Source organism: Lemur catta, chromosome 1, assembly GCF_020740605.2.
Source record: "Lemur catta isolate mLemCat1 chromosome 1, mLemCat1.pri, whole genome shotgun sequence".
In the NCBI taxonomy this organism is placed as follows: domain Eukaryota; kingdom Metazoa; phylum Chordata; class Mammalia; order Primates; family Lemuridae; genus Lemur; species Lemur catta.
This window is the reverse complement of record NC_059128.1, coordinates 247736521-247761766: the sequence shown is the minus strand read 5'-3', so window position 1 is coordinate 247761766 and position 25246 is coordinate 247736521. Positions and strand designations below refer to the sequence as shown.

General features: G+C 34.1%; 1 protein-coding gene across 2 annotated transcripts in view; it reads left to right on the top strand.

The window, feature by feature from the left end:
• EPHA3 (EPH receptor A3) overlaps positions 1-25246 on the top strand; it is a 326023-nt gene that overhangs the window by 66989 nt on the left and 233788 nt on the right. For both annotated transcript variants that reach the window (XM_045557657.1, XM_045557665.1), the window contains exon 3: positions 23146-23806. In XM_045557657.1, the coding sequence (XP_045413613.1) occupies positions 23146-23806 (661 nt within the window). The remainder of the gene's footprint in view (positions 1-23145; positions 23807-25246) is intronic.

Below are 25246 nucleotides of genomic sequence, written 5' to 3'. Positions count from 1 at the left end.
CAAACATATAGGATACCAATTATAATATAATAAAATAGCTCTGCATTCAAAAAAATATTTCCTTTAAAGCCTTCCCTTACAGTCTATACACCTAAGAAATCTTAGAATGGGCTTCAATGTGGAAGTGTTTAGGCATTGTCTTTCATACAATTCTAAATCCTGATTTTTTTTTTTCTATAAGTTTCCACTTTACCAAAAACAGCATCAGAGGTTACTTTCTCTTGATTTCCAAGTCTGTGTACATTCAATCCCCCACAGTGAAAGATGAGACCATTCTCTTAAATTTACGGTGTGTATATTTACTGACTGGCATGCGACAGGAGCACCGGTTAGAAAGCCACAGCTTTATGATGCTTTGGGTCAAATGTTGTTTTGACATTATGCTTATTTTGCAGTAATCAGCATATTAAACTGAGGAGAGTTTTCTCATATATGCAAAATGCAGAGTATAAAAAGCAGCAGTTTAGTAGCATTATAAGGCCAAGCAAGGTTAAAGTTTGCTTGCCTTGTGGTGCAGCTGATAAAACAATTGGACTGTTTCCAAGATTCCTTGACTCCAGCTTTGTCATTTATTTTTCTCTGTCGTTCTTTTTTAAGGGAAAAAATAGACTTATTTCCATGAAACTCTGAGGTGGCAAATCTGACTTTACATGAAAGAAAAACATTTTCTGTAAGTGAAATGCATATGGAACTACTCCAGCAAGTTCAGTTTGTGTAATTTGTTAAGACTTACTTATATAGGAGGAACTAAAATAATTTCCAGAGAGTAGAAAAAAGAAAGAAAAAAAGAGAGATTTTTGTAATAGCCTTTTGACAAAGATATTGACAAACCAAGTGAATGGTAACCAGAATCTTTAAACAGATGTTTTTAAAACTTAAATAGAATACCTTTATGTTCATTAACATATAGTAATTACAATTTGTTTTTATGGTTTTGAAAATGCTTCTTTTTATTTAAACACAAGCATTCCTATATTGTAATCAAATAATTTGTGTTTGACAGTCCTAAAATAATCTCCTAATCTTACTATTTAAACCACTACCTTATTCTACCTATTTCCATTTGGTTTATTAATTTTAGAATTTGTCTATTTACATGTATTTATTGGTTATTTGCCTTGTTCTTCAAATTGTGGTAGGCATTTTGAAGAATACAAAAGAATTCCTGAGGAGTTTACCATGTAGTTGAGTAAAAATGACAAAGATATACTAAATAAATGAATAATATTATACAGTTTGATTCTTCTTATTTCTACTGAAATATTTTTTTCTTAGAACAAAATGTATCAATTATAACACAATGTCATATAGTTCAGTTTTACACATTGATTAAAATCTTTGAGAAGACATGTAAACATTTAAATAGATTTACTTGGTAGGTAATCAATAATAACCTTAGAAGATGACGCAGCCAAATAAACAGAAAAATAAACAAATGACAATGTGATGAAGATGGTAGAAGAGAAAGATGTTAAGTTACTTAATATTGTGGTGTTTTAAATTTGAATTCTAAATTTTTAGTGCTGCAATCAATAAGTATACATTACATGTTGCTCTCCCAGTTTTATATGGCATCAAGACGCCACATAATTTGAGAGGCATGGAGAATAATGAAAATAGCTTGTTGAAAAATTATTAACAATTTTAAGGTGGTGGCAAAGAACCTTAAACCTAGGAAGAGAGCCCTTTGTGTCTGCATAGATTGATGCCCAAAAAGCTGGGCCTGTAAAGCACAGTAATTGAATGAAAGTCTTCAAAGTAAGCAATGGTTTTCAGTTCTTTAAATCATTATTCCCTGGCAAAATACTAGTACTTTCTTTGAGGATTTCTATGAGGTTTAATGAAATATTTCATATAATCCACTTAGGCAGCTGTGAGTGCTTTAGAGACCATTTGACAAATGATAATTATTATTTTCATCCTTACTTATATATTAACTGTTTCACTATGGTTTTCCTCCTATTTGTTGACTATACTATCATAAATTTCCCTTTCTTTTTTTCCTGTTTCTTCCCTTTTTCTCCTCCATGACTTTAATCAGTTTTTGCTCTTCTCATTGAAAAATAAATACGGGTCTTGTACCTTTATTTCCTATAACAAGGACATGCCATACTCAGTGGTGGGACCTCACAGTCCCAACCATGCCTCCATGCTGAGAGCATTCTTTCATCAGATTTCCTTGACATCTGTAAAAGATCAGTCCGGGAATGTATAATTGCTAGTGGTGTAGTCTGTGCAGTACAGAAAATATGGCTATTCATTGTGGAGAGTAGCCCAGTCACTGGAGTTTAAATACATCAGAGTGTTCTTTAAAAAGAAGAGGCTGGAATGCATTGGTAGTTTGGTGTAGGACGTTTTATATGGTCTGAATAGATGTTCCACTGACTCTCCACGTAGTCCACATAGATTTCTACTCATTTCAGTAGATAATTTTAAAAAGGTGTATTTTACGTTGTGCTGTGAAGAGGGAAATTTTGAAGTCTCTGGAAAAAATAATAGAAAAATTAATTCATATAAAAATTTTGAACAGAGAAAGTATGACTTAAATGAAGTAATTTTTTTTCTAATTCTAGGTATTAAAATTTGTGTGGTACAGGTATCTGTATAATTCTTTTGCTTTACCTGGAACTAATCCATGTATGTAAAAGTTGAGACACAGCCAACACAAATGTAGCATATCTTTCTATGTCAGTAACAAAGTCAGAAAATTATGATTTCTCTCTCTTTTTTGTAAGGGTACCTTAGAAAGATCAAAATTATCTCTATATAAAATAAAAATCCATGTCTTACTGCATTCCAGAATTTCATGGAATATATTGTTTCTTGAATGTTTTGAATTAAAATTTTCTGCGATAAATAGCCTGTTCTTTCAATAGCAATATACAAAGCAGGCACTGAAACTTGTTACAATATCAGACATTTTTTAACATGAAAGGAAAACTGATTACAAATGTGAGTTTAATTTGAGGATTCTGAGAAATAATTATTGAAGTCAGATTCCCAATATAATTTAAAACCATCCAAGCTTTTTGATGATGTTTGCTGATGATAAAAATAATTATTGAGTTTCCATTATATGTGTATTTATAGATATATACAGATTTAATTATTAAATTTGTGTATGTGCCTCTGAATGTATTGTTCACAAATTGAAATTAAATATAAATTAAAAATTGGACCACATAAAGATGAATTGAATTCCTACTTCATTCCTCTACCAACATGCCACGTCAAGCCCCTGAAATGTATTTATTCCATTTTGCATAGCCATTGATCCTACTTTGGGGGGGATCTGCAAGATTTGGTCTTTTCTTATAGTTGCAATCAGATCTTCTGTTGCTATATCACCCTACCACATACCCAAAGATATGTGAACATTATCCTGATCAGAGTATGGTGAGCCCCTCTAACCTTAATACTTTAATATTTCAAGTGATCTTGAGCCTCTCCTTCTTCTCTATCACTTAAGTCTTTACTCAATTATTGCCTAAAGTTCTGAAATACCCCCTACACAACACACACACACTCACACACTCTCTGCATCCTCAACTTTTTCCTATGGTAATTTAATCTATTTTACACACACACTCACACACACACACATACACACACACACACACACACACAGAAAGATTTTGCTTAAAGAAAACAGATGCATTCTAGGCTTTTTCTGCTAATGTGATGATTCCCTTTCAAATAATTTATGTTCATTTTACTTTATGAGCAGAAATCTTGAATTTTGCAACTTTTTACATGTTTTTTAACGGCTCAAGAAGTAGATGCCATTTTTTAGGAACTGGATGTAGCTATAGATTTTATGCTGGTGTCTTATCTGATATTTCTTTGCAAATGTCTAGGCTTGAATGTAATCATAATTGTAAAAGTATATGAGACTCTGGATTAAACAATCATTGAAATTTAAATAATCAGTGAAATATCCTAAGAATATATAAATATTTTAAGGTATAATTTTTATAAACAGTATGATGTGTTTTTCTTGCTACTCATTAGAGGTTTTACATTTTCCTTTAAATATATTCACTTAATTCAGAGCAATATTTGGAATTTTCAGGATGTTGGTATTCTTCAAATTGTTCAGAGACTAAGTAGTTATAGAGATCACTGGCAAAGGAGGATGGTCTTTCCTGCTCAACTTAGTCTCAGATAGAAATGAAAAGAAATCAGTTCCCCTAAGGGAAAATGTTGTTTTCCCTTATACTCATAAAGGAAACATGAAGATATGCATGTAGAAGTGGTTGAATGGCTGGCTGATCTGTTTGAGTGACTTCATGAAAATGGAGGCCCCTACATAGAAATGGTATCTTATAGGTTCCAGGCCACAGGGATTTCTTGGCATCCAAACCATGGTACTCTATCTGTGCTTAAAAGACCTCTATTCATTGGGTTGGTGGTTTACATTGGCATTAATCTAATTACATTCCGGTTGTTTTGAATTTAGTTTAGATATGCTATAAGTGATTCTACTTTCAATAATCATATGCAGAAATTTTAAAGTAGCAGTCAACGAAGGATTTTTAAAATAAGCAAACATTAGAACAACCAAACTCTTATGTTTTTCAGGAGTATAACTCAAAATGTAAATTCAAAATGTAAACACATGCTGAAAAGCTCTTTAAAAATCAATGAAAGATACTGTAGTCATGGCAGTCAAACTTTTTCATGCCAGAATTTCTGGTATCCGTTGTGATTGCTAAAACAAAATGAGACAAAACTCTTGAAATGGAAAAACTATTATTTTCTTTCCCACATCAAATAAAGGTGAATGTTTTGTGGCAAGATAATGACAGGGAATTGGTGGAAAGATAGGGAAATAGGACAGCAGCAGTGATATTAGAAGGTCAAGCTCGAAACTACCGTCCCAGGATTAAATCATCTAAGTGCTCCCAAATCTTGTGTCAATTGACAACAGGGACATTGATTTCTCCAGTGTGTTCTTGATTTCTTCATGTCTTAAATAAAAAATCCAACTCCTTACTGGGTGTTTTTTGCCCTATTTCTGGATTATTGTTATGATATGATCTCTGTGCTTTATCTGCATGTGTGTGCTGTGACGACAGTATATGATTGGGCACCCATAATCAAAGTATGATAAAGAATCTAAACCTAGAAAGATTATGGCATAGGTACATGGTAATCTGTCCGGTGGGTAACCCAGCTCCTGTTGTGGCTGAATTGGGCATTTAGCTGGCTAATTATCTAGAAAGGGAATTATATTTGATAAGTATTTAGTAGTTGAGAAAATAGAAACTTCAGAAGTTACTAAAACCAGAATTAAAATCAAGTCTTCTTAATTGTTCAGTTCTCTTACCCTGCTCCACCCCCTCATTTTTCAACATTAACTAAAGAATTCTCTCTTTTATATCTTCTCTAGTACTAAAGCTTTGCAAAAATTTGAAGTAGGTGGAATGTTTCGTCAGTTCTACCCTTTTATTTTTCATTTCACGTGGATCCTCACAATCGCCATGCAGTCCTGTCTGCTACTCAAATTTAAAGCATATAAAAATACTACCGATTTTGTTTGCAAGAAAGGCCTTCTTTCTTTCTCTTTTTTCTTTCTTTCTATAGAGTGGTACATGTCTACTGTTTGTTTTTATTAATAGAAATGAAACCTAAATCATACTATTACATTTTTCATTAGCACAGTTAGTGGCTCCATCTTGCTTTTCATATAAAACTCGTGGTAAAATCTCACTGTATTATCATGAGGCATTAATCTATCTTGACACTAGATTGTGACCTCCTTAAGGGCCTACTACCCTTTGCTTTATCTGAGAGGCCAAGGGACCTGTCTAATGCCTCTGTTCTTCCATATAATGGTGTAACCCTTTACATATTAATATATGCTCTTGTTTTAATAAAATGTAGACCAGATGGTAAGTTTACAACTCTCCTATAGCTTAGTTTACATTTTTTAAAAATACTTATTATTTCAAAAGCAAAATTGCTTAAACTCATTTTCCACTGTCACAAATTCAGTTTTGTGAAAGGAGAACAAGTCAAACCTCACATTGAGAAGTATTTTCTTGATGTTTGTTAGTTGTGCTTGTGTAGTACTGCCAATTACATTTATTAGCCCTAAATATTAACCAGCTGGCAGGATTCCATTGTATATAAATAAGACATTTGAGACCTGGACAAGTGCCATTTTGAATACAGCCAGCTGGTGCTTTTTACAGTTTCATTTTCATTCAGCCCAGCAGTACTGATTCCACAGCACACTCAGTGTTTAGGTAAATGACAATAGAAAAACATGTTGGGAATTGGGAATTCTATAGGAAATTCCACTGTGTAGAAATATAACATTTCAAAGACTCATTAAACCGAGGAAATGATACATTATGCACCTGTCCATTGAATTTGTTGAATCTTTTCTTACCTGAGCTATGGTTTTAAGCTTTAATTTTCTATGTGCCCATTTTTTAGAGCTCTGAATTATGCCATGGAAAATGATCATTGCTTTGTTTATTTTTCATCTTCTAATAAGGTTAAAATTATTTTTTGTGATTTATCTTAATCATAAAAGTGTAGTGAACTTAATAGTGTACAGTTTAGATTCTCACTTTACCTGTGAATTTATTCATACAGGCTAAGACAGACTTTAATTTTTATCTTGAGTAATATTTTCATGTGCATGTCCTACCTTTGTTGAATTGTTATATAAAAGCCTTTTATCATGTTATTACATCAAATTAGTGTTTTCAAAAAGTAAACATATTCATAATATACTTATTTAATATATATTTATAAATATTTTATCATATACTTATTACATTGAATAAGATATGCAGATAAATGCTGATAAAATGAGTTACACATATATAGTAAAAATGATGAAAATATTAACTAATTTAAATTAAATAATAAATTTGGGCTGAAAAATATCAGTGTAACCCTAAAAATGTCCCCTTTTTTCAAAAGACTCTGTGTATTCTCAGAATTAATTGGTAAATATCAGAAAAAAATATTTGTTAATGTATATCATGTGTGATAGAGTGTTTGTGTGTATATATATTTATGTATATGAAAAGTCTAAATAAGCATTAGCCTTTTCACTATAGATAACTTATTTGAGATAGTCAGCCATGGCATACCTCTATGATATTACTTAAAGAATTGGATTGGGATTGAGGAATGAAGTATAGCAACTCTCTTGACTTGCTGGAAAATAAGTCTATTATATTATTAATTTACAGTAAAAATTTCTTAGCACCTCCATCTGTTTTCTTTGACAATTTTACAAATATTTTAAATTCTATAATTAATATACCCTAAATAAAAACAAGTAGCCTTAAAAATGTAGAATTTTTATGGGCAATATAAAACAGATTACTTTATTCTAATAAGGAAAATGAAAGCTATATAATATACAGCATTCCATTTTCATTTATTTTGTGATTTAGTGATTTGTATTACAAAAATCAGTGGATCTGTTCTTGTTCATAGGCCCCCTTTCAGAATACACACATACTTCCTCAATCAAATGTTATTGCAGAAACACACAGATAAAGCAGACCCAGGTAAGAATACATCAGCTACGATCCTATTCTATAATAGGCACACCCATGACATCCATGTTGCTAAAATCAGTGGCTCAGTCCTCAACTGTCACCTTTCTCATCTTGTAGGACCATTTGACATAGCTTATCACGTACTTGTCTTCTCTTTCTAGAAACTTCTTCATTTGGTGTTGTCATGCCATATTTGTAGTTCTCCTGCTTTACTGATCATTGCTTCTTAGGTGGTTTTGCTAGGTTCTCCCAATATTCTTGAGTTCTAATAAATGAAAAATTCTAGAACTCATTCTTCAGATTTCTTCTATCTACAATCGTATCCCACCCAATATCGCCATCTACCAATTGACAATCCCTGTGTTGTACCTTTGACTTCATCATGCTCCTGAATTCCAGGCTCATGATGACAGTTGCTTATTGCCATCTTCACTTGCATGTCTAGTAGGCATTCATAATCGATACATCCAAAATATCTTGAGATTCCTTCCTCAATCCTGCTCCTTCTGCAGTTAATTTTTCCTATCTTGATAAATAATTTTCTTCCTAACATCATTTAGACCTCTGCCCGTGACAGCGTATCAGGGTAGTGATCCTTCTACCCACTTTCCTTTTTTATTATCTGTTCTTCTTTTCCTCCTTGAAAGCAGGTTCCACGAAACTTGGGATTTTGGTGTTTGTTTCTTTCACTGGCTTCATCCCCAGTCTTGGCTAGTGTCTGGTTCACAATAAGCCCTCAATAAATACTTTTAAATGGATCAAATATAAGACTGTATTAAGTGCTTCTTTCATGTTCTACCTACACCAGATACCTGTGCCTGGAGTGTAATATCTGTAGTTAAATGGATTTCAAGCTGCTTAGAAAGTTTATAATAATTTATAAAAGGCGTAAATTTGAGTCTCAAGAGCATGAAGAGATTGAAATGAGGAGATCGATGTCTCATGAAATGAGAAATGTACCTTAAACTATAACTGACAAAAAGTGGGATTCTAGTATTAATGTCCAACCTTTCATCATAGCATTAGTATTAATGCCTAATTCTTCAATCCGAGTATAGTATTGAAAATTATACTAAGAAACCTAGCTCTATTCTGATTCATATTTCTTTTCTTGAAAAGTCCTGGTTTCCAGGAACATGTTTTAAGTTCTTCATTGCCCCGATATATTGCTATTATTCAAAAACAGAACTTTATTTTCATTTGCAATATTTTTCCACATCAACTAATCTTTAAAAAAAAATTGCTGCAAGTATCCTGTTTTTAACAATGGATTTGTAAGAACGCATTGGTTTTATCCAATATGCTGCACAATTTATTAATGTGTCTTCTTTTGTGCAGTAGCCCTGCTATTTTCCACCCAGATTTAATAATGGAAAACAAATTTTCAACTCAGCTTCTCTTAAAATTTGGAAGCATAATTTCAACATTAGATCTGAGCTTAAAACAGGTCCCTCATGGTGCAGAAACTGGGACCCTAAGACATTTTCTGTACAGCACTATTAAGCATCCTCCATCTGTAGCAGTTCAAGGTGTTTCTACTTAACAATTTTGTGATGACTTAACCTAAAAGCTACATCTGTTTCTTTGATTTATTTTATATATCTTATTGAAATCAAGCCATATGTTTTGCACTCTTTACTCATCATTTTAACACTTACTGGGAAAAGCTGATAAAGAAAAATAGCTAACTTTTCTGGACTGGCCTGATTATAATAAAATATTATAATATTATAATAATTTTCTCACAGGTTGGAAGTTGAAAGCAAGGTATTGGCAGGACTGGTTCCTGCTGAGGGCACTGAGAGAAGAAAATGCTTCCAGGCCTCTCTCATGTTCACAGATGGCTGTCTTCTCCTGTGTCCTCCCAGAGTCTCCCTTGTGTGTGTGTCAGTGTCCAAATTTTCTCTTCTTATGAGGACCTCGGCAATATCAGATCCAGGCTCATAGCAATGACTCCATTTTCATTTAACATCCTCTTTATAAGACTTATCTCCAAATACGATCACAGCCTGAGGTTCTAAGGGTTAGAACTTCAACATATGAATTTTGGGGGTACATAATTCAGCCTACAAAATATGGTTAAATATTTACACATTTCATTTTGTTATTTTTATTGGAAAAATTATAATAAGATGATCCTCTTTCATTACTTTAGCAACTATTTATTGGGTGACGCCTGCCAGATATTATGCTCAATTAGAAGATAAAAATGGCTGGACAAATTTGGGCCACAGTGTTAATTAAACATTGAAGTGGAATTTCTTCAGACCATTAATGTACTCTCTAGCTTAACAGAGCCCCAATGATTCCCAACTGTGCCTAACCAGCTTTATACTTCTACAGATCTGCCCCTGCAAGTATATAAATTTTTCAAACACAATGTTAGAATCTTCAGTTACACAGATAATTTTTTACTCTTAAAAATCACATAATTTGTTTTGAGGGCAAGTACAACCTCTTCGGGAAAAAATGTTTAAGCAAATCAATGCAGTACTAGATAATATGTGCAGTAGTGGAACTATTTAGGAAGTGATGAAAGTGCACAGCTGAGGATTGAGTGACTCAATCTTAGTGGGGAGGGAAGAAAATCTTAACTAACAGACAAAGTGCTATTTAAATTGGGTCTTAAAGATCAATGAGTCACTCACTGGGTAGGTTCTATGAGGCAGTGGAGCAGGGAAAAAATAAGATAGAAAGAATTGTAAGATAAGCCAAACCAAATCAACGGGGAAGCGTGAGTTCGGTCTGTGAACTAGAGTCCCTGAGTTCAGATTTCCTTTCTGTCGCACCCTAATGTGTGCCTACAAGACCTTCGTTAATCTTTTGGCGGCTCAATGTCTTCATCTATTGGAAGTATATATATTAATACTCCTTTACCCTGTAGCTTAGTTATGAGGACTGTATTAGATTTATACATATCAAAGACTTAGAAAAGTGGCCAATGAAAAACATTTAGTGCGAGATGAGGTTGGGGTTTAGGCAAGCCTGGTAAAAGAACACCAAAATCTAGGAGGGGAATCCTAGGCAGTTTTTCTGTCTCTCCCACAAGAATGTAAGCTCCCTGGGGAGAGATATTTCAGAATGTTTCATTTACTGCTGAAATAGCACCTGATGGAGTCACTAGTGCATAATGGGTATTTGATAAATATGTGCTGAATTAGTCAGTGAAAGGCTAGCTTCATCTCTTACTGGAGCTGCTCAGTGATACCCAAACTCAGACAGTATTTTTGTGCCTTTTCCCCTGTTGCATCCTGGCTGGAATGCTTCTTCCTCCTTCTCCGTCCTCATGTATTTTCACCAGTCAAAATTTCACTCACATTTAAATTTCTTCCCTAAATGCCACGTCCTGATTGCTAGTCTCTGTCTCTGGTTCTTGCATTGGGGGTGGCAACTTTTGATGGTGGAAATCACATTTTCCACTTTTCTCTAATATCCCGCACCCAATCTATCAAGTCCTTTGGCTCTTACTACCAAGATATTCCCAGAATCTGATCTGTTCTTCCTACTTCTACAAATACAATCCTATCCCAGCTCTGTCCTCTGTCACCTAACTGTTACAATAACCTCCTAGTGATCTCACTTCTTAGACCTTCACTCCTTGCAGTTTCTTTTCCACATAGCAGGAGGTGACCTTTCTGTGACATGATTCAGATCATGTCACTCCTGCCCAAACCCTTTACTGAATTACCATTTGTCTAAGAATAAAATTCAAAGTCCCTCATGTGGCCTACACAGACCTAAAAATGCTTGTACTCACCTACGTCTCTGATCTAATGTTTCACCACTCTATGCCTGGCTCATTCAGTTTCAGCCACAGTGACCTTCTTGCCTTGCCTTGATTAAAACAGCACCTCCTGTCTCACAGCTCACGGGCTCTCTGTTCCCTCACGCCAGGATGCTGTATCCACAGACATTCTCTTGGCCTAGTTTCTCATTTCATTCAAGTTTCTGCAAAAAATGAGAACGTATCCCTGGTTACCCTAGGTAAAATTTTATTTCCAACAACCCAACTGTCATCTGCTATCTTCTTAGCCTGTTTTTATCTTTGTTCATCTTCATACTGATTATCGCCACATCACCTAGCGTGTGTGTGTGTGTGTGTGTGTGTGTGTGTGTGTTTCTTACTCATTATTTTGTCACAGATAGAACATAAGCTCTACGAAAACAGCAGTGGTTTTATTTTTTTTTCCCCACAGAGTGGGAGATCCCCCTTGCATGATGCCTGGCTCATAATGAATTTCAATTGAATAGATGTATGACTCTCTAATGATAGATTTACACACATATATTTCAATTCTTATAAGCTATTTTTAGGGCAGGAAGTCATGATTTCTAGATCTTTATCATAATGGTGGTACCAAAAAACTGTTTTGTAGAATGTAAGGGCTTAATAAATATTTGTTTCACTTAGTTAACAGATAACAGCTTTGTAAGCACTTATAAATTATCAATATTATCTGTTAACAACTAATAATCCTATTAGAAAGGTGCTATTGTCATCTCCATTTTAAACATGAAATACCCAAGGCTTAACACATTGTCCAGTATAGAGTAAAAACATAAAAATAATATCTATTTTTATTTGTATTAAACTATTTAATATGTCTATGGACATTTTGTGCAGATAGATAATATATTTTTATTTTTTTAGACAGAGAATAGTGAAAAGAAGTGAAGTCAAGTAAAACCTGGTTCAGTGTGGAATATTATCAAGCAAAACTTTTATTTCACTTTGGAAGGGCACATATGTCATAGATAAAAGACAGCTGACTCATTTATAATAAAGAGGGGAAGCAGCCAGATAGACAATTAACTTTTGTCATTAATTATATATATTGAATTTCAAAACAATAAAACAAATTTATACTTGTCAGAAATTGTAGTGGCCTTAAATAATTTACGAAAACTCTAGACAAATAAAAAAGAATAGGAAATAGGAAAAGTTTAAATTTAAAATACATTCGTGTCATTTTATAAGAAAAAAAAGATCCCACTGTATTCCAGGGACATTTTTGGTCAACTTAGCCTAACCAGAATGATAGTAATTAACAATTGTTTGCTGCTTCCCAGGTGCTACACGCAATTCCAATCATTTTAAATGGACAATCTACTTTTCCTCACATCATCTCTAAGAAGTGTTCACTGTTATTTTTCCCATTTTACATATATGTAAATTAAATCATAGTCTATTAAATCCCATGGTTATTAAGTAGCCAGGCGAGGTTTCAAACACAGGGTCTGTCAATCACTGGGGTTTAGACCCTTAAGTCTGGACTCCCTGAGATACTCTATGGGTAAAGAATCAAAAATATTCCTGTGAAGCCTGGTTGGTATCCTTGTGGGAAGAACAGCAGACATTGGTGCTATAAAGCAGCTCACATTTCAAAGTAATGTTCTAAAGTATTACACTTATTTTGTAAAAAAAATAAACTTAGCTATCTCAAGATCAGTAAAACTTAGCATACGTTCCATAGTGACATGAGTTAATTTCATTTCCGCCACCCTGAGTGCTCCACAGGTATATTGTAAATTGCTATGAATTACTGTGGCTGTGACCCATTATCATAGCAGGAAATTACATGAATCTCACAACTGATATGAAATGTGCTGCTGTCACTGTTACGCATTAATTTCTAAGTAGTTGGCCATTTGTAATAATTCTGTAAATGTCCATCTTTGCACAGTTTTCAGTCTAGACAAGTTAAGCCAATGTGCATGGAATTTTCCCCCATTATTTTCAAGCAGTTATGCTGAATTCTAAAATTACCTTTTTATTGGACAATTTCACCTTGAACATATTTCCAAGAATTGGAAACATGGTAGTCTCATTGTCCTACTCCCTGATATTTAAGGGAAAATACATTCTATAAAAAGTAAAACCATTTGGCTATAAATGAACGGAAGACAGAGTGAGAAAATCGCTGATGAATATCAACAGGTTTTTTTAATCTACTTTTATAGAATAGATAAATGGTTTCTTAGATGATTTTTTAACCATGTTGACTTCCTCTTTGCTGACATTATTTTCAGATAATGGCATAATTCATGGTTATAGTTGTAAAGAGAACATCTTTGCAATTTTAAGTCTCCATTACATTACAAATAGAAAGATTTCATAATTAAAATATCAAACCTCTATAATGCAAATTACACATTTCTTATCATTCCTTTGATATTGACATTCTTCCCCTAACAGGAAAAATAAATTCAAATAGCAGATTTAATTGGAAACTTTTGGCAATGACAAATTTAGATATGGTCTCCCCATGACATACTTTATATTTTAGTATATCATATCTGTTGCAAAGTCAATGCCTCTGACTAGAAATTCCTTTTTTTTTTTTTTTTTGGTAAATCTTTAAGCATTTTTTAACATTTTTGAAAGTTTTTTCCACTCGCCCCCACCATATCCCAGACCTTCAGATTCTTTCTCTTCACCTTCCAAAAATTTTCACTATCTATTCCAAAGATCTTTATCATAAATTTAGTAACATATCATTTCTAGAAATTTATTTCCCTCCTCTTTTTTCCATAAACCTGGCATAGGTCTTATATTTACTTAGGATCACTCTCTGACACATAACTATACAAAATACTGATTTCTGTATTTTTATTTATTTATTTATTTATTATTTCAGCTTATTATGGGGGTGTAAAAGTTCAGGTTTTATATATTGCCCATGTCCCGCCTATCCCCCCCCCTCCTCGGAATCAGAACTTCAAGCGTGTCTATTCCCCAGACAGTGCGCATTGCACTTATCATGTAGTTATACCCCCATCCCCTCCCCTCACCCCCCATGCTTCCGAGTCAGAAAATTCAAAGGTGACCATTCCCCAGACAGTGAGCAACACACTCATCATGTAGGTATACACCCATCCCCTCTCCCCACCCCCCACCTCAGTCCAATACCCAATTGGTGTTATTCCCAAATGTGCACTTAGGTGATGATCAGGGAAACCAATTTGCTGGTGAGTACTTGTGGTGCTTGTTTTTCCATTCTTGGGATACTTCACTTAATAGAATGGGTTCCAACTCTCTCCAGGAGAACAAAAGGGATTCTATATCACCGTTATTTCTTATAGCTGAGTAATACTCCATGGTATACATATACCACAATTTACTAATCCACTCATGAATTGATAGGTATTTGGGTTGTTTCCACATCTTTGCAAATGTGAATTGTGCTGCTATAAACATTCGGGTACAGGTGTCTTTTTTATATAATGACTTTTGTTCTTTTGGGTAGATGCCCAATAATGGGTTAGCTGGATCGAATGGTAGGTCTACTTGAATCTGTTTAAGGTATCTCCATAATGCTTTCCACAGGGGTTGCCAAAATACTGATTTCTTAAATCCAATGCTTTATGTAACCAAAAGCACAATTCTGCGCTTGGTTAATTATATAACTTTGACATTTGGCAAATCACGTGCCATTTAATTTTAGTAAATCTCTATAGGGTTCTTACGTGGTTTTAGGCACAGTGTTAGATACTTGGGAAGGGAAGATGATCCAAACCAGAGACCATGTCAGGCAGAAAGAATAATGAATATAGAGATGAATATGTCAATATAAAAGAATAATGGGCTATAACTGGTAGACAATATGCTTCTTAAGAATAGGTACCCTACCTTCTTCATTACTGCATTATTGATATAGAGCTGGGACCATCGTAGTTAATCAATAAACATAAATTGAATGTTCTTGGAAGGAGATTTATAGAGAATCAGGACACTATCTCACAGAGAAAAATTAAAGAAATCTATTTATTTATATATACAATCCTTGAAATTTTCTCCTGTTGATGCTTCATCCTTCAGTACACAGAGAAATTTTTCTGAAATATGTTTCAATAGTAGACAAATTCTGAGATAATAATCTGTGTTACTGTCTTCACATGTGCATATACATTGCGTGCATTCATAAGAAAATGGAGTGTATATTCATTCAACAGAGGCCTTCTTTAGAACTCTTGTATGGATCTTTGCAGTAGCCTTTCTGAAGCTCCCCTCTTTTCTTTTCTCAGGACTACCAACTCCCTGTCCAGAGCTCACCATGCCTCTCTTTCGTAGTTTCTAATTGTAACAAAGGAAGTAGAGACGCGTCATATTGCCCAAATTGTTCCAGGCCTTTCTGGTCTAAGTAGAGCAGGTCCTCAGATAACATTGTCTTGTTCAACATTATTTTGTTATAACACTGATGAGAAAAAAATTGATTCCCTATTGGGGAGACTATCTTTGTGGAGTGTGCATATTCTGCCCGTATCTGCAAAGGTTTTCTTCACATATTCCAGTTTCCTCCCACATCCCAAAGATGTGCCTGCTAGGTGAATTGGTGTGTGTGAATTGTCCCAGTGCGAGTAAACATGGTGTATGAGTGCACCCTGTGATGGCATGGCATCTTGGCCAAGGTCAGTTCCCACCTTGTGCCTTGAGCTGCTGGGATAAGCTCTGGCCACCTGATACCCTCAACTGAAGTAAGTGGGCTTAAAAATGAATGAATACAGATTATTGTCAAATAAAAATTCATCACACCAAGTATACTATAATCATACTAATGCACAACAATAAACGATGTGGTACAAAACTGTTCAGCGGGCTGGGCGCGGTGGCTCACGCCTGTAATCCTAGCCCTCTGGGAGGCCGAGGCGGGTGGATCGCTCGAGGTCAGGAGTTCGAGACCAGCCTGAGCGAGACCCCGTCTCTACTAAAAATAGAAATAAAAATTATCTGGACAACTACAAATATATATAGAAAAAAAAAATTAGCTGGGCATGATGGCGCATGCCTGTAGTCCCAGCTACTCGGGAGGCTGAGGCAGTAGGATCGCTTAAGCCCAGGAGTTTGAGGTTGCTGTGAGCTAGGCCCCGGCAACAAAGTGAGACTCTGTCTCAAAAAACAAACAAACAAACAAACAAACCAAAAAAACTGTTCAGCAAACCCACCATATTTGCTAATGTTCATTTTTGAATTGCATAGTGGGTGGAGGTGCTCATTACAATTTTTTCTTTGTAAACATTTATTCTGTGATTTAATCTACCACTGCCACAACAGCTGTCACTCACTGATGCACCAAAAATTGAGTAAATAGTTATCTGACTTTTTATTAATCTTCCTTAAATGTATGCATAGTTCACATTTATTTCCATGTTAATTATTAGAAGTGTTTTGGGTCCTTATTTAGAAGTTAAGTGATGTTTTTGTGACTAGAAATGTGCCTGGGAACTTAACTCTCATTCATATGAAGTAGCCTATGGTAAAATTGGTTTCATTATGTGTCATTTAGCGTAAAGTCACACTTTCCAAGAAACTCTGGAGGATGTTCAATGAGAACTGCCTGTACTTGCTCACACTTGAACAGATTCTGTCCTCACACATCACACTAAGTTTGCTCACACATTTTCTCCACCTCTGTATATCCCCACATTTGATTTGTAGAAGTTCCAGTCATCCCATCTTTCCATTTCTTCTTCCTTAATGCTTTTCCAGGATCTTCCTTCCAGTGATCATCTGTTCTTGATTCTCAACAGCTCCTTGCAATACCTGAGGGAGAGTACACATCCCCATCTGCTTTGTATGACAGTTATGCCACCCTGTCCACCATCAATTTCTGGATAATAAAAATAGCATTTCACTGATCTGTTTTACTATTCACAATTCACAGTTTCTAATCTAAGCTATGCACATAGAAACACTTCATACATGCATATAGAGTTGAATAAGGCTGTTAATATAAATACATTTAAAAAAACCACAACTCACCACAGAAAATCACTTTGGAAAACTATCAAACTATCTATAGCAAGCTACTGTCTTTCATTCATACGAGTAGAAATACGGTACTCAAAGTAATCCCCCACATTGTTTACATGTTTTTTAAAGCACACATTTTGCATTTACCACCAGATGTCAAATAGAAGAACACAATGGTGAGATTTTCTTGGTTTCTATAATAATATCTTACAATTCGTTGTAGGAGGTAGAAAATGAGGTTATTCAGGTGAGCATCTTTGTAAGGCACGTCTGGGCCATGGCAAATCTGGAATGAAAGCCAGATGGGATGAAGGCTGAACAAAAGACCATGCTACAGAGACAAGTGCAGGCACTTTGGACAAGTTTCTAAGGAGACCTAGAAGTTATGGAATCAGACATCAGATCATCCTTTCAGGTCAGATAGAGCTCAGAAGTTAAAAATCCAGTTGGCAAGGGTTGAGTATAACCAACCAATAACCAATTGCCTAGGCAACTTAAAAACAAAATAGTTAATCTGGGCAGGAACCCACAAAGCAATATTTTTAAAAAGCTCCCTGGCTAATGTTTAGCCAGAATTGAAAAACATTGATTTAGGGAAATTAGACAGACTATAGTAAGAGGGATGGGACATTTGTTCAAAGCTGCAAAGAGTCATGGGATCTCAGTATAGTGAACCTCAATCCAAGCTGGGAGAATAACTAAAATTAAAGCCCCTAGAAGGGTGAAGCTGAGACTGCTGTAGTTCTTGTCTCACCATAGGGGTTTTAAGGAAGTAGAGAAATGAAAAAAAAAATGCAGGCATCTGTGAGCCCAATAGTGAGGTGCTGGGTAAAATAGAAACAGAGGGGACCAAAGGATCCTCACACAATCCAGCTTCCAGGAGATGTTATGCCTTTAATAGCCTGCATCTTGTTAAAATTGCACGATGTACCAAGGCTTGCCCAACCTACTTAAGAATCCTTAGCAAGGATCATATATCACTTTCTTCCTAACTCTTCCTCTCACTCTCCAAAATCCTTTGTTGGTTTTCTTCATTAATAATCTCTGGGTCTTTCACCTTTTTCCTGGTTTTCCAGCTCTTTTCAGTGTACTTTACCCAAAGTGGGATGGTGGCTTCCCTATATTCCATAAGGCAGTTCTTATACCATACTCAAATTTCTGCTGAATACTTAGAATTTAAAGGTAGATGGGGAATAATAGTAGTTATCATTATTAGGATAACTATCTGTGCCTTCCAAGACATTCTCCTTCTGGCCATTTCTGTCATTAGACTCTGGCCCACATCTTGTTGATGATGTGGACATTTCAACATCATATCTCTATCTTCTCTTTCACGGATCTATTGGCCACTAATTTAATTCTCTGATTACAAACACACACACACACACACACACACGCATACAATTCTACTCACCATTTGTCTCAAATCTTTTATATTACTCAATCTTTTTGTATCATACTATTTTTTATGTATGTATAAATATACAATATATATTTATACATATATATTTTGTGTGTGTACACTTTTGAGACCAGAATGCTCTAAGAAAAAATATTGTGAGTAAATAGAAATATAATGATTTTTGTGGATAAATCTGTGCTTGACACTTGACAGTGACAGCTTGGTTGTAAGAGATTGTGCATGCATGCTTAAAATGCTGGTGCATGGTAGATGCTCAAACACTTGTCGGATGAAGACTGAATTTTTAAATAACTATGAGTGTCCATAAGGGAAAAGGCAAGAGAATAAGAAACATGAGTGGAGAAAGGAATAATGTGAATCAATTTAATATCACTTAAAATTATTCGGTCTGAGATCAATCATCATTATAATTTTGTAAAATGCAAAACTGTGTATTTGTTATTAACCATGGACATGCAAAAGTAATAATGTAAACCTAATATTGGTGAAGTCATTTTCTTTTTATTGTCATCTACAAATTTCTAAGAAACTAATTTTAAGTCTTAAGAGATAAATCCTGATGTTAATTTTCTCACATTCCTAATATTAACATCTGAATCATATTACCCTGTATACTTAATATTTTGCAGCTTCTCCCTCTCTTAAAGAAAATGTACCCTCCCCCATACTCTACATTAGCAGCTAGCTAAACATGTTTTCTGCAAAAGTAATTAATATCAACAATAAGTATAAATCCTTAAGTACTATAATTAGAGCATACCAGAATGATAGTTACTAGGTTGAATGCCAATTAATTATTGAAAATATGTGTTTACCTCCAAAATACATATTTGACTCAGTGACAAGGACCTGTGCTATCTAGAAAATATAAACTAAGAGTCTCCTTTGTATCCTACACTACCTTTGATGATGGAGAGCTTCACTGTGATTAAGCTACTGGGAATGAATTTCAGAATGGCCTCTCCAGGAAGAGGAAGTTGGGATGCATAGTTTTCTTATAGTTTCAATAATCTGGAAAAAGATAAAAATCAAAGAATCCAGCCCTGGCATCTATGGTGTAATAATAAAAGCTTAGAGTAGAAATCTGGAAACCAGGGTAGATATCAGAATTGTTGATTTTGGAGAATTGGAGCATTAGAAAATATTTTGAGCTCTTCCTGAGTCTGCATCCACCTTTGCTGAAGACATTACTGCTGGACACCACCACAGAGATTTTTTTTTTTAAGTATTAGAAAAATGAATGATTTTCACCACCAAACTCTGTATGTCACCAATTCTGCATGTCTTCCATTTTCTTTCCAATTCTGCCTTGAAACAATTACTATGCGGTATAGAATCCCGAATAATTTATGAGCAGTACACATTGTTTCTCAGACTGGAAAAAATGGATAAACTTGGGCATTCCTTAAATTTATAAAGCATAAGTACTACTGCAGTAGCTTTAATTAATGATTTGTCTTATTGCTGCTGCTAGTGAGAAAATAATCATTTAAGGATTTTGTTTCTACTGTCTTTAGTTCTCAGCAAATGCTAGAGTTAGAGACTTGCTATTTTTGCACTGGTTTGAGATGACAAGCCACCATTACTTACAAGCAATTTGGACTTCATTACAAATTGATGAAGTGATAATTGCTCTCTGTAACCTTTTATGTGCAAAGAATGCTGGTGCTGTTTGCATTATCTTTTTGCAATTTATACCTCTGTATTCAAGGACTTGTGATAGCTTGCCAAATGTTAAACTACACTGAGATCTTCATAATTAAAATCATATTTTATGTCAAATTATAAAAATCTCTACATAATATGTTCTGTTTGATGTCTACTAAAATGCTGTTCATTGCAGAAGAAATTTGCGAATGATTCATCAAAGTAACAATCTCATCCATTCTTATAAGGAAATCTTGGTTTATAAAATGTAAAGGCAATTGGTTTATTTTCAAATAATATTGTCATGATCTAACTTTCTGTAAGGTGGTCCCAGAAAGCATTTATTCTCTGGAGTTTTTGCCAGCTCAGTACTTTACAATGCCATTGTAGAACCAATGTAATGATAATTGTGGATTCCATATAACACTGGCTTTAATACTAGAAATTTTTAGAGTAAACAGATTCTTTTACTCTTTACTTTTTTTCTTATATTAAATTTATACACTAATTTTGCTTTGAATGTGACTATTATTATATGCACCTCAGTATAAAATCCTTAGAACTGAGACTCTCATGTACAGTTCACTTCTTAAAAGTGAATATAATACATAAATACACTGAATGTTTGCAAATGGTATATTGGTGATTATTAAAAATACAATATGAATATTTTTTCCTATATTAAGATACAAAAAAATCTTGTATATGACTTCCAGGGTTTTCTAAAATAGTTCCATTTTGTTCCTTTGTAAAAATCTGGCCAATTTTGCCTCCAGAAAATGAATATCTATCTTGTATTCTAGATGCTGAATGATCAAGTTTATTAAATGAATAATGATTTTTACTTGTTTTGGTTTTTTGTAAGTTGGCAAATGACCTAGGAAGAAGTTTTAAAACTGTGTTTTTCAGATGGGCGGGGTCTGCAAATTGTTTTGGTAATTTAAATGCCCCTATATGAATAATTTATTTTTCCCTAATGAGGCTTAAAGACCAAGTAAATGCTGTATTTCTTTGTAGTTACCATCAATTTATAAATCAATATTGTATTTCATTTTGTGATTAGATGTTGTGGATTAGAATTTCTATGTGTCTCTAATAAATATAAATAGAAAAAATATTGTAATTTAAATACTATTGATTTAGTTAAAAGTGTTGAAAACCTGCTATTCCTAATGGAAATAAGTATTCTCTTTATTGGAGAAAAATTTAGAGACACATTTGTAATGGGCTTCACATTGTTTTGTTTATTTATTTGTCTGCAAAATTTAAATATATTCTGTAATGAAAACTTTTTATTGTTCTATTATATATGAAAAATAATTTTTGTGCCTATCCCAAAAGGTGAAATTTTGTGTTACATACTATGGTGGTCTAAAATATAGCAAATGTATATGAAACAAAACTAAACCTTGTATACTTCATGAATTAAATTTATAGATAAATAGGGCATTTAACAACAATTATATAATACAGAAATTTTAAAAATGGTAGGGTTATAGGTGGCACAGAGGAGAAAAGAGCACAGTCCAGTAGGTTATACTATAAGAAAGGAATAAAGAACGAAAGATCCATTGGTCTTTTGAAAGTAGTGGAAGAGTTCACATTGACAAGAAGTAGTATGTGCATAAGTGAAAATTGTAATTAACTAATCTCAATTTAAACTTTTAGAACAATTAACATGTAGTTCAGGACCAGTTTTTAGAAAAATGTAAATGTCAAACTAAAGAGTTTGAAAGATTTTGCATAGTAATAGAGAGCCTTAAATGACTTTAAATTCAAGAATGCCATGGCAAAAGATGTGTTTTCCTGGAAGCAGTAGGCAAAATTGGGCATGGTAAGAAGAAAGTACAGAAACAGTTAATATAATAGTTTTAGGGTCATAAGTAGCACACGCAAATAAAGATGCTAGGTTAAAAGCTTCTCAAAAATCTCTTCTCAGGATCACAGAAAATCATGCTTCACTGTTTTAAAAAGTCTTGAAACTTTTGAAGTCTTTTTACACTGAGAAAAGTTGCATTAAGATAAACTTAACTACTATAACCCCCCCCAAAAATATCTGTATATTTCTTGCCTGCGTAAAAGTCCAATGTGGGTAAAAGGCATTAAGAATTGAATATTTATGGTCTTCTCTTTGTCATGCATAACTTACGCTTTTATTTTGGGGGGCTGGGAATAAGGTATATTTATATGTTTACTTCAAATTTTCTTTCATAGTTCCTCAACATATATCCATTGAAATGATGGCACATTAAAATATGTCATGCAGGAAGATACATGGCAATGACATCATTTAGATTCACTTTATTTTGCCATATATCAATTGTACAAAAAACCTGGCTTAAATTGGGAAAGATTAATAAAGATGAATTTTAGGTGGTAATATTTTTTATTCTTTTTTAAAATAAGCAATCAAACAGAACCACAAATATACAACAAAATCATGTTATTTTGTCATTGGACACAACCACTTTGAGGTTTTGATCCTAGAATGTTTGTTTAAGCTCAATCAGTTGCTAAGTGACTTTTACTGAATATCCATCAAACAATTGCAATGTCATCAATATATTTTATCAAAATTACAAACTACTTTGTGTCAGTGAACTCAAAGAACCTTGCAAATAATAAAAACTACAAACAAGATTGGTATGGAATTGCTCCGCATCACTTTTTTAAATGAATCACATTAAAGTTTCTGTTTATTCCATAGTTCTTGTGATGCCTTTGCCACCCTCATCTTATGTTCATTATTATCACTAATTCTGCCTCTCTCTCTCTCTCTTTCTTGGATTCTACAGTGGGAAGAGATCAGTGGTGTTGATGAACATTACACACCCATCAGGACTTACCAGGTGTGCAATGTCATGGATCATAGTCAAAATAATTGGCTGAGGACAAACTGGGTCCCCAGGAACTCAGCTCAAAAGATTTACGTGGAGCTCAAGTTCACTCTACGAGATTGTAATAGCATCCCATTGGTTTTGGGAACTTGCAAGGAGACATTCAACCTGTACTACATGGAGTCTGATGATGACCACGGGGTCAAATTCCGAGAGCATCAGTTTACAAAGATTGACACCATTGCAGCTGATGAAAGTTTCACTCAAATGGATCTCGGGGACCGTATTCTTAAACTCAACACTGAGATTAGAGAAGTTGGTCCTGTCAACAAAAAGGGATTTTATTTGGCTTTTCAAGACGTTGGTGCTTGTGTTGCCTTGGTGTCTGTGAGAGTGTACTTCAAAAAGTGTCCATTTACAGTGAAGAATCTGGCTATGTTTCCAGACACAGTACCCATGGACTCCCAGTCTTTGGTGGAGGTTAGAGGTTCTTGTGTCAACAATTCTAAGGAGGAAGATCCTCCAAGGATGTACTGCAGTACAGAAGGTGAATGGCTTGTACCCATTGGCAAGTGCTCCTGCAATGCTGGCTATGAAGAAAGAGGTTTCATGTGCCAAGGTAAGAGTCTTCTCTATTTTCCTTACAGTGGCATTTCTCACCTGTGAGTTTATCATAGTGTAATTGAAAGAAATGAACTCAGCCTGAACTCACTTGGCAGCAAAACATGCCTCAAACTGACCAGAGTCTATTTTTGGACTTAATTTATCCCACTTGATGTGGTAATTCATACTTTATTGTAGAAATACTAATGTATTTGATTATGTAGCACTGGCCTGTACCACTAGAAATGTGGTGGTGTTATACACACTGTTTTAAAGTTTTTTCTGCTATTTAATGACAGCAGTAGTCTAACTCTAGACCAACTGAAAGGAAAAAAAGTCTCTTATACGTAGAGGTTAGAGGCACATTTAACATTCAGCTAATCTAATTCTGACAAAATTGGATACTGAGGTGACTATGTATGCTCATCTATCTCATAGGAATATTGACTTTGTTGCTATAAAACATGATTTTTTCTTCACTGACATCTGGGTATCAAATAAATGTTTACTTAAAAAGGACCAGTGCTTTGAGGAAGATTATTTTATTTAAAAATCAAGAGCTGGTGCTTAATTTTTTAAGTGTATTTTGCTCCATGATTTAGCCCTTGTTACTGCTCAGATTATCTGTACTCCTCTTCAGGTTCAAATATATATTTGATATTAGTATGGTATCTGAGAACTTGAACTTTACTATCAAGTTAATTTTTATTAAAATTCTCTTTGTACTTGAAGTAGAATCAATTACGAGATCATTCTTGCAAATAAAATTAAGTTTATCAGCTACACTATATAAAATCATAATCTCACTTAATCCCAAAATTTCTTATTTAACATTAGGCAAGGTTTTACACTTAAGAACACACTAAAATTAGTATTTGAATTTTAAATGTACACATACATGGGAGAACTTAAGTACCTGGTTCTTGGTATCTTGTCCATTTTGATACTTTTGTTTGCTGTTATACTCTGTCAAAGGTATTAATTGAGTTTGGTATTCCACTCATGGACATGCAGTAAAGTCACTGTTCTTAAGTCCATGAGGAAGAAATAAATATATATATTGTGTTTAAATTATCCTTTTTAAAAATCCAAACAGAACATAGCATTTTGTTTTGACTATAGACACATAGGAAAACATTTTTAAATGGTCCACTCTAGCCTCCTACTCCCCCATGTTATGTGAATGCTTGGAAATACACCCTCAATACTGTTCCTAAAATACTTTTGTAAGTTCTAAAATTAAAACAACACACTAGCCACTACTTGTTTATATACATGAGTGAAGAAAAGTCTCAATAGTCTTTATATTCCACTTTGAATTGTATTTTATCACTACAATATTTATTTGTGTTACATGTTATTGGTGAGATTTATTTTAAATAATATCATGAAGGCCTAGATCAGAAGAAATTCAAAAAGTTATCCACTGAACAAATATTGAATGAGCATTCTAAAC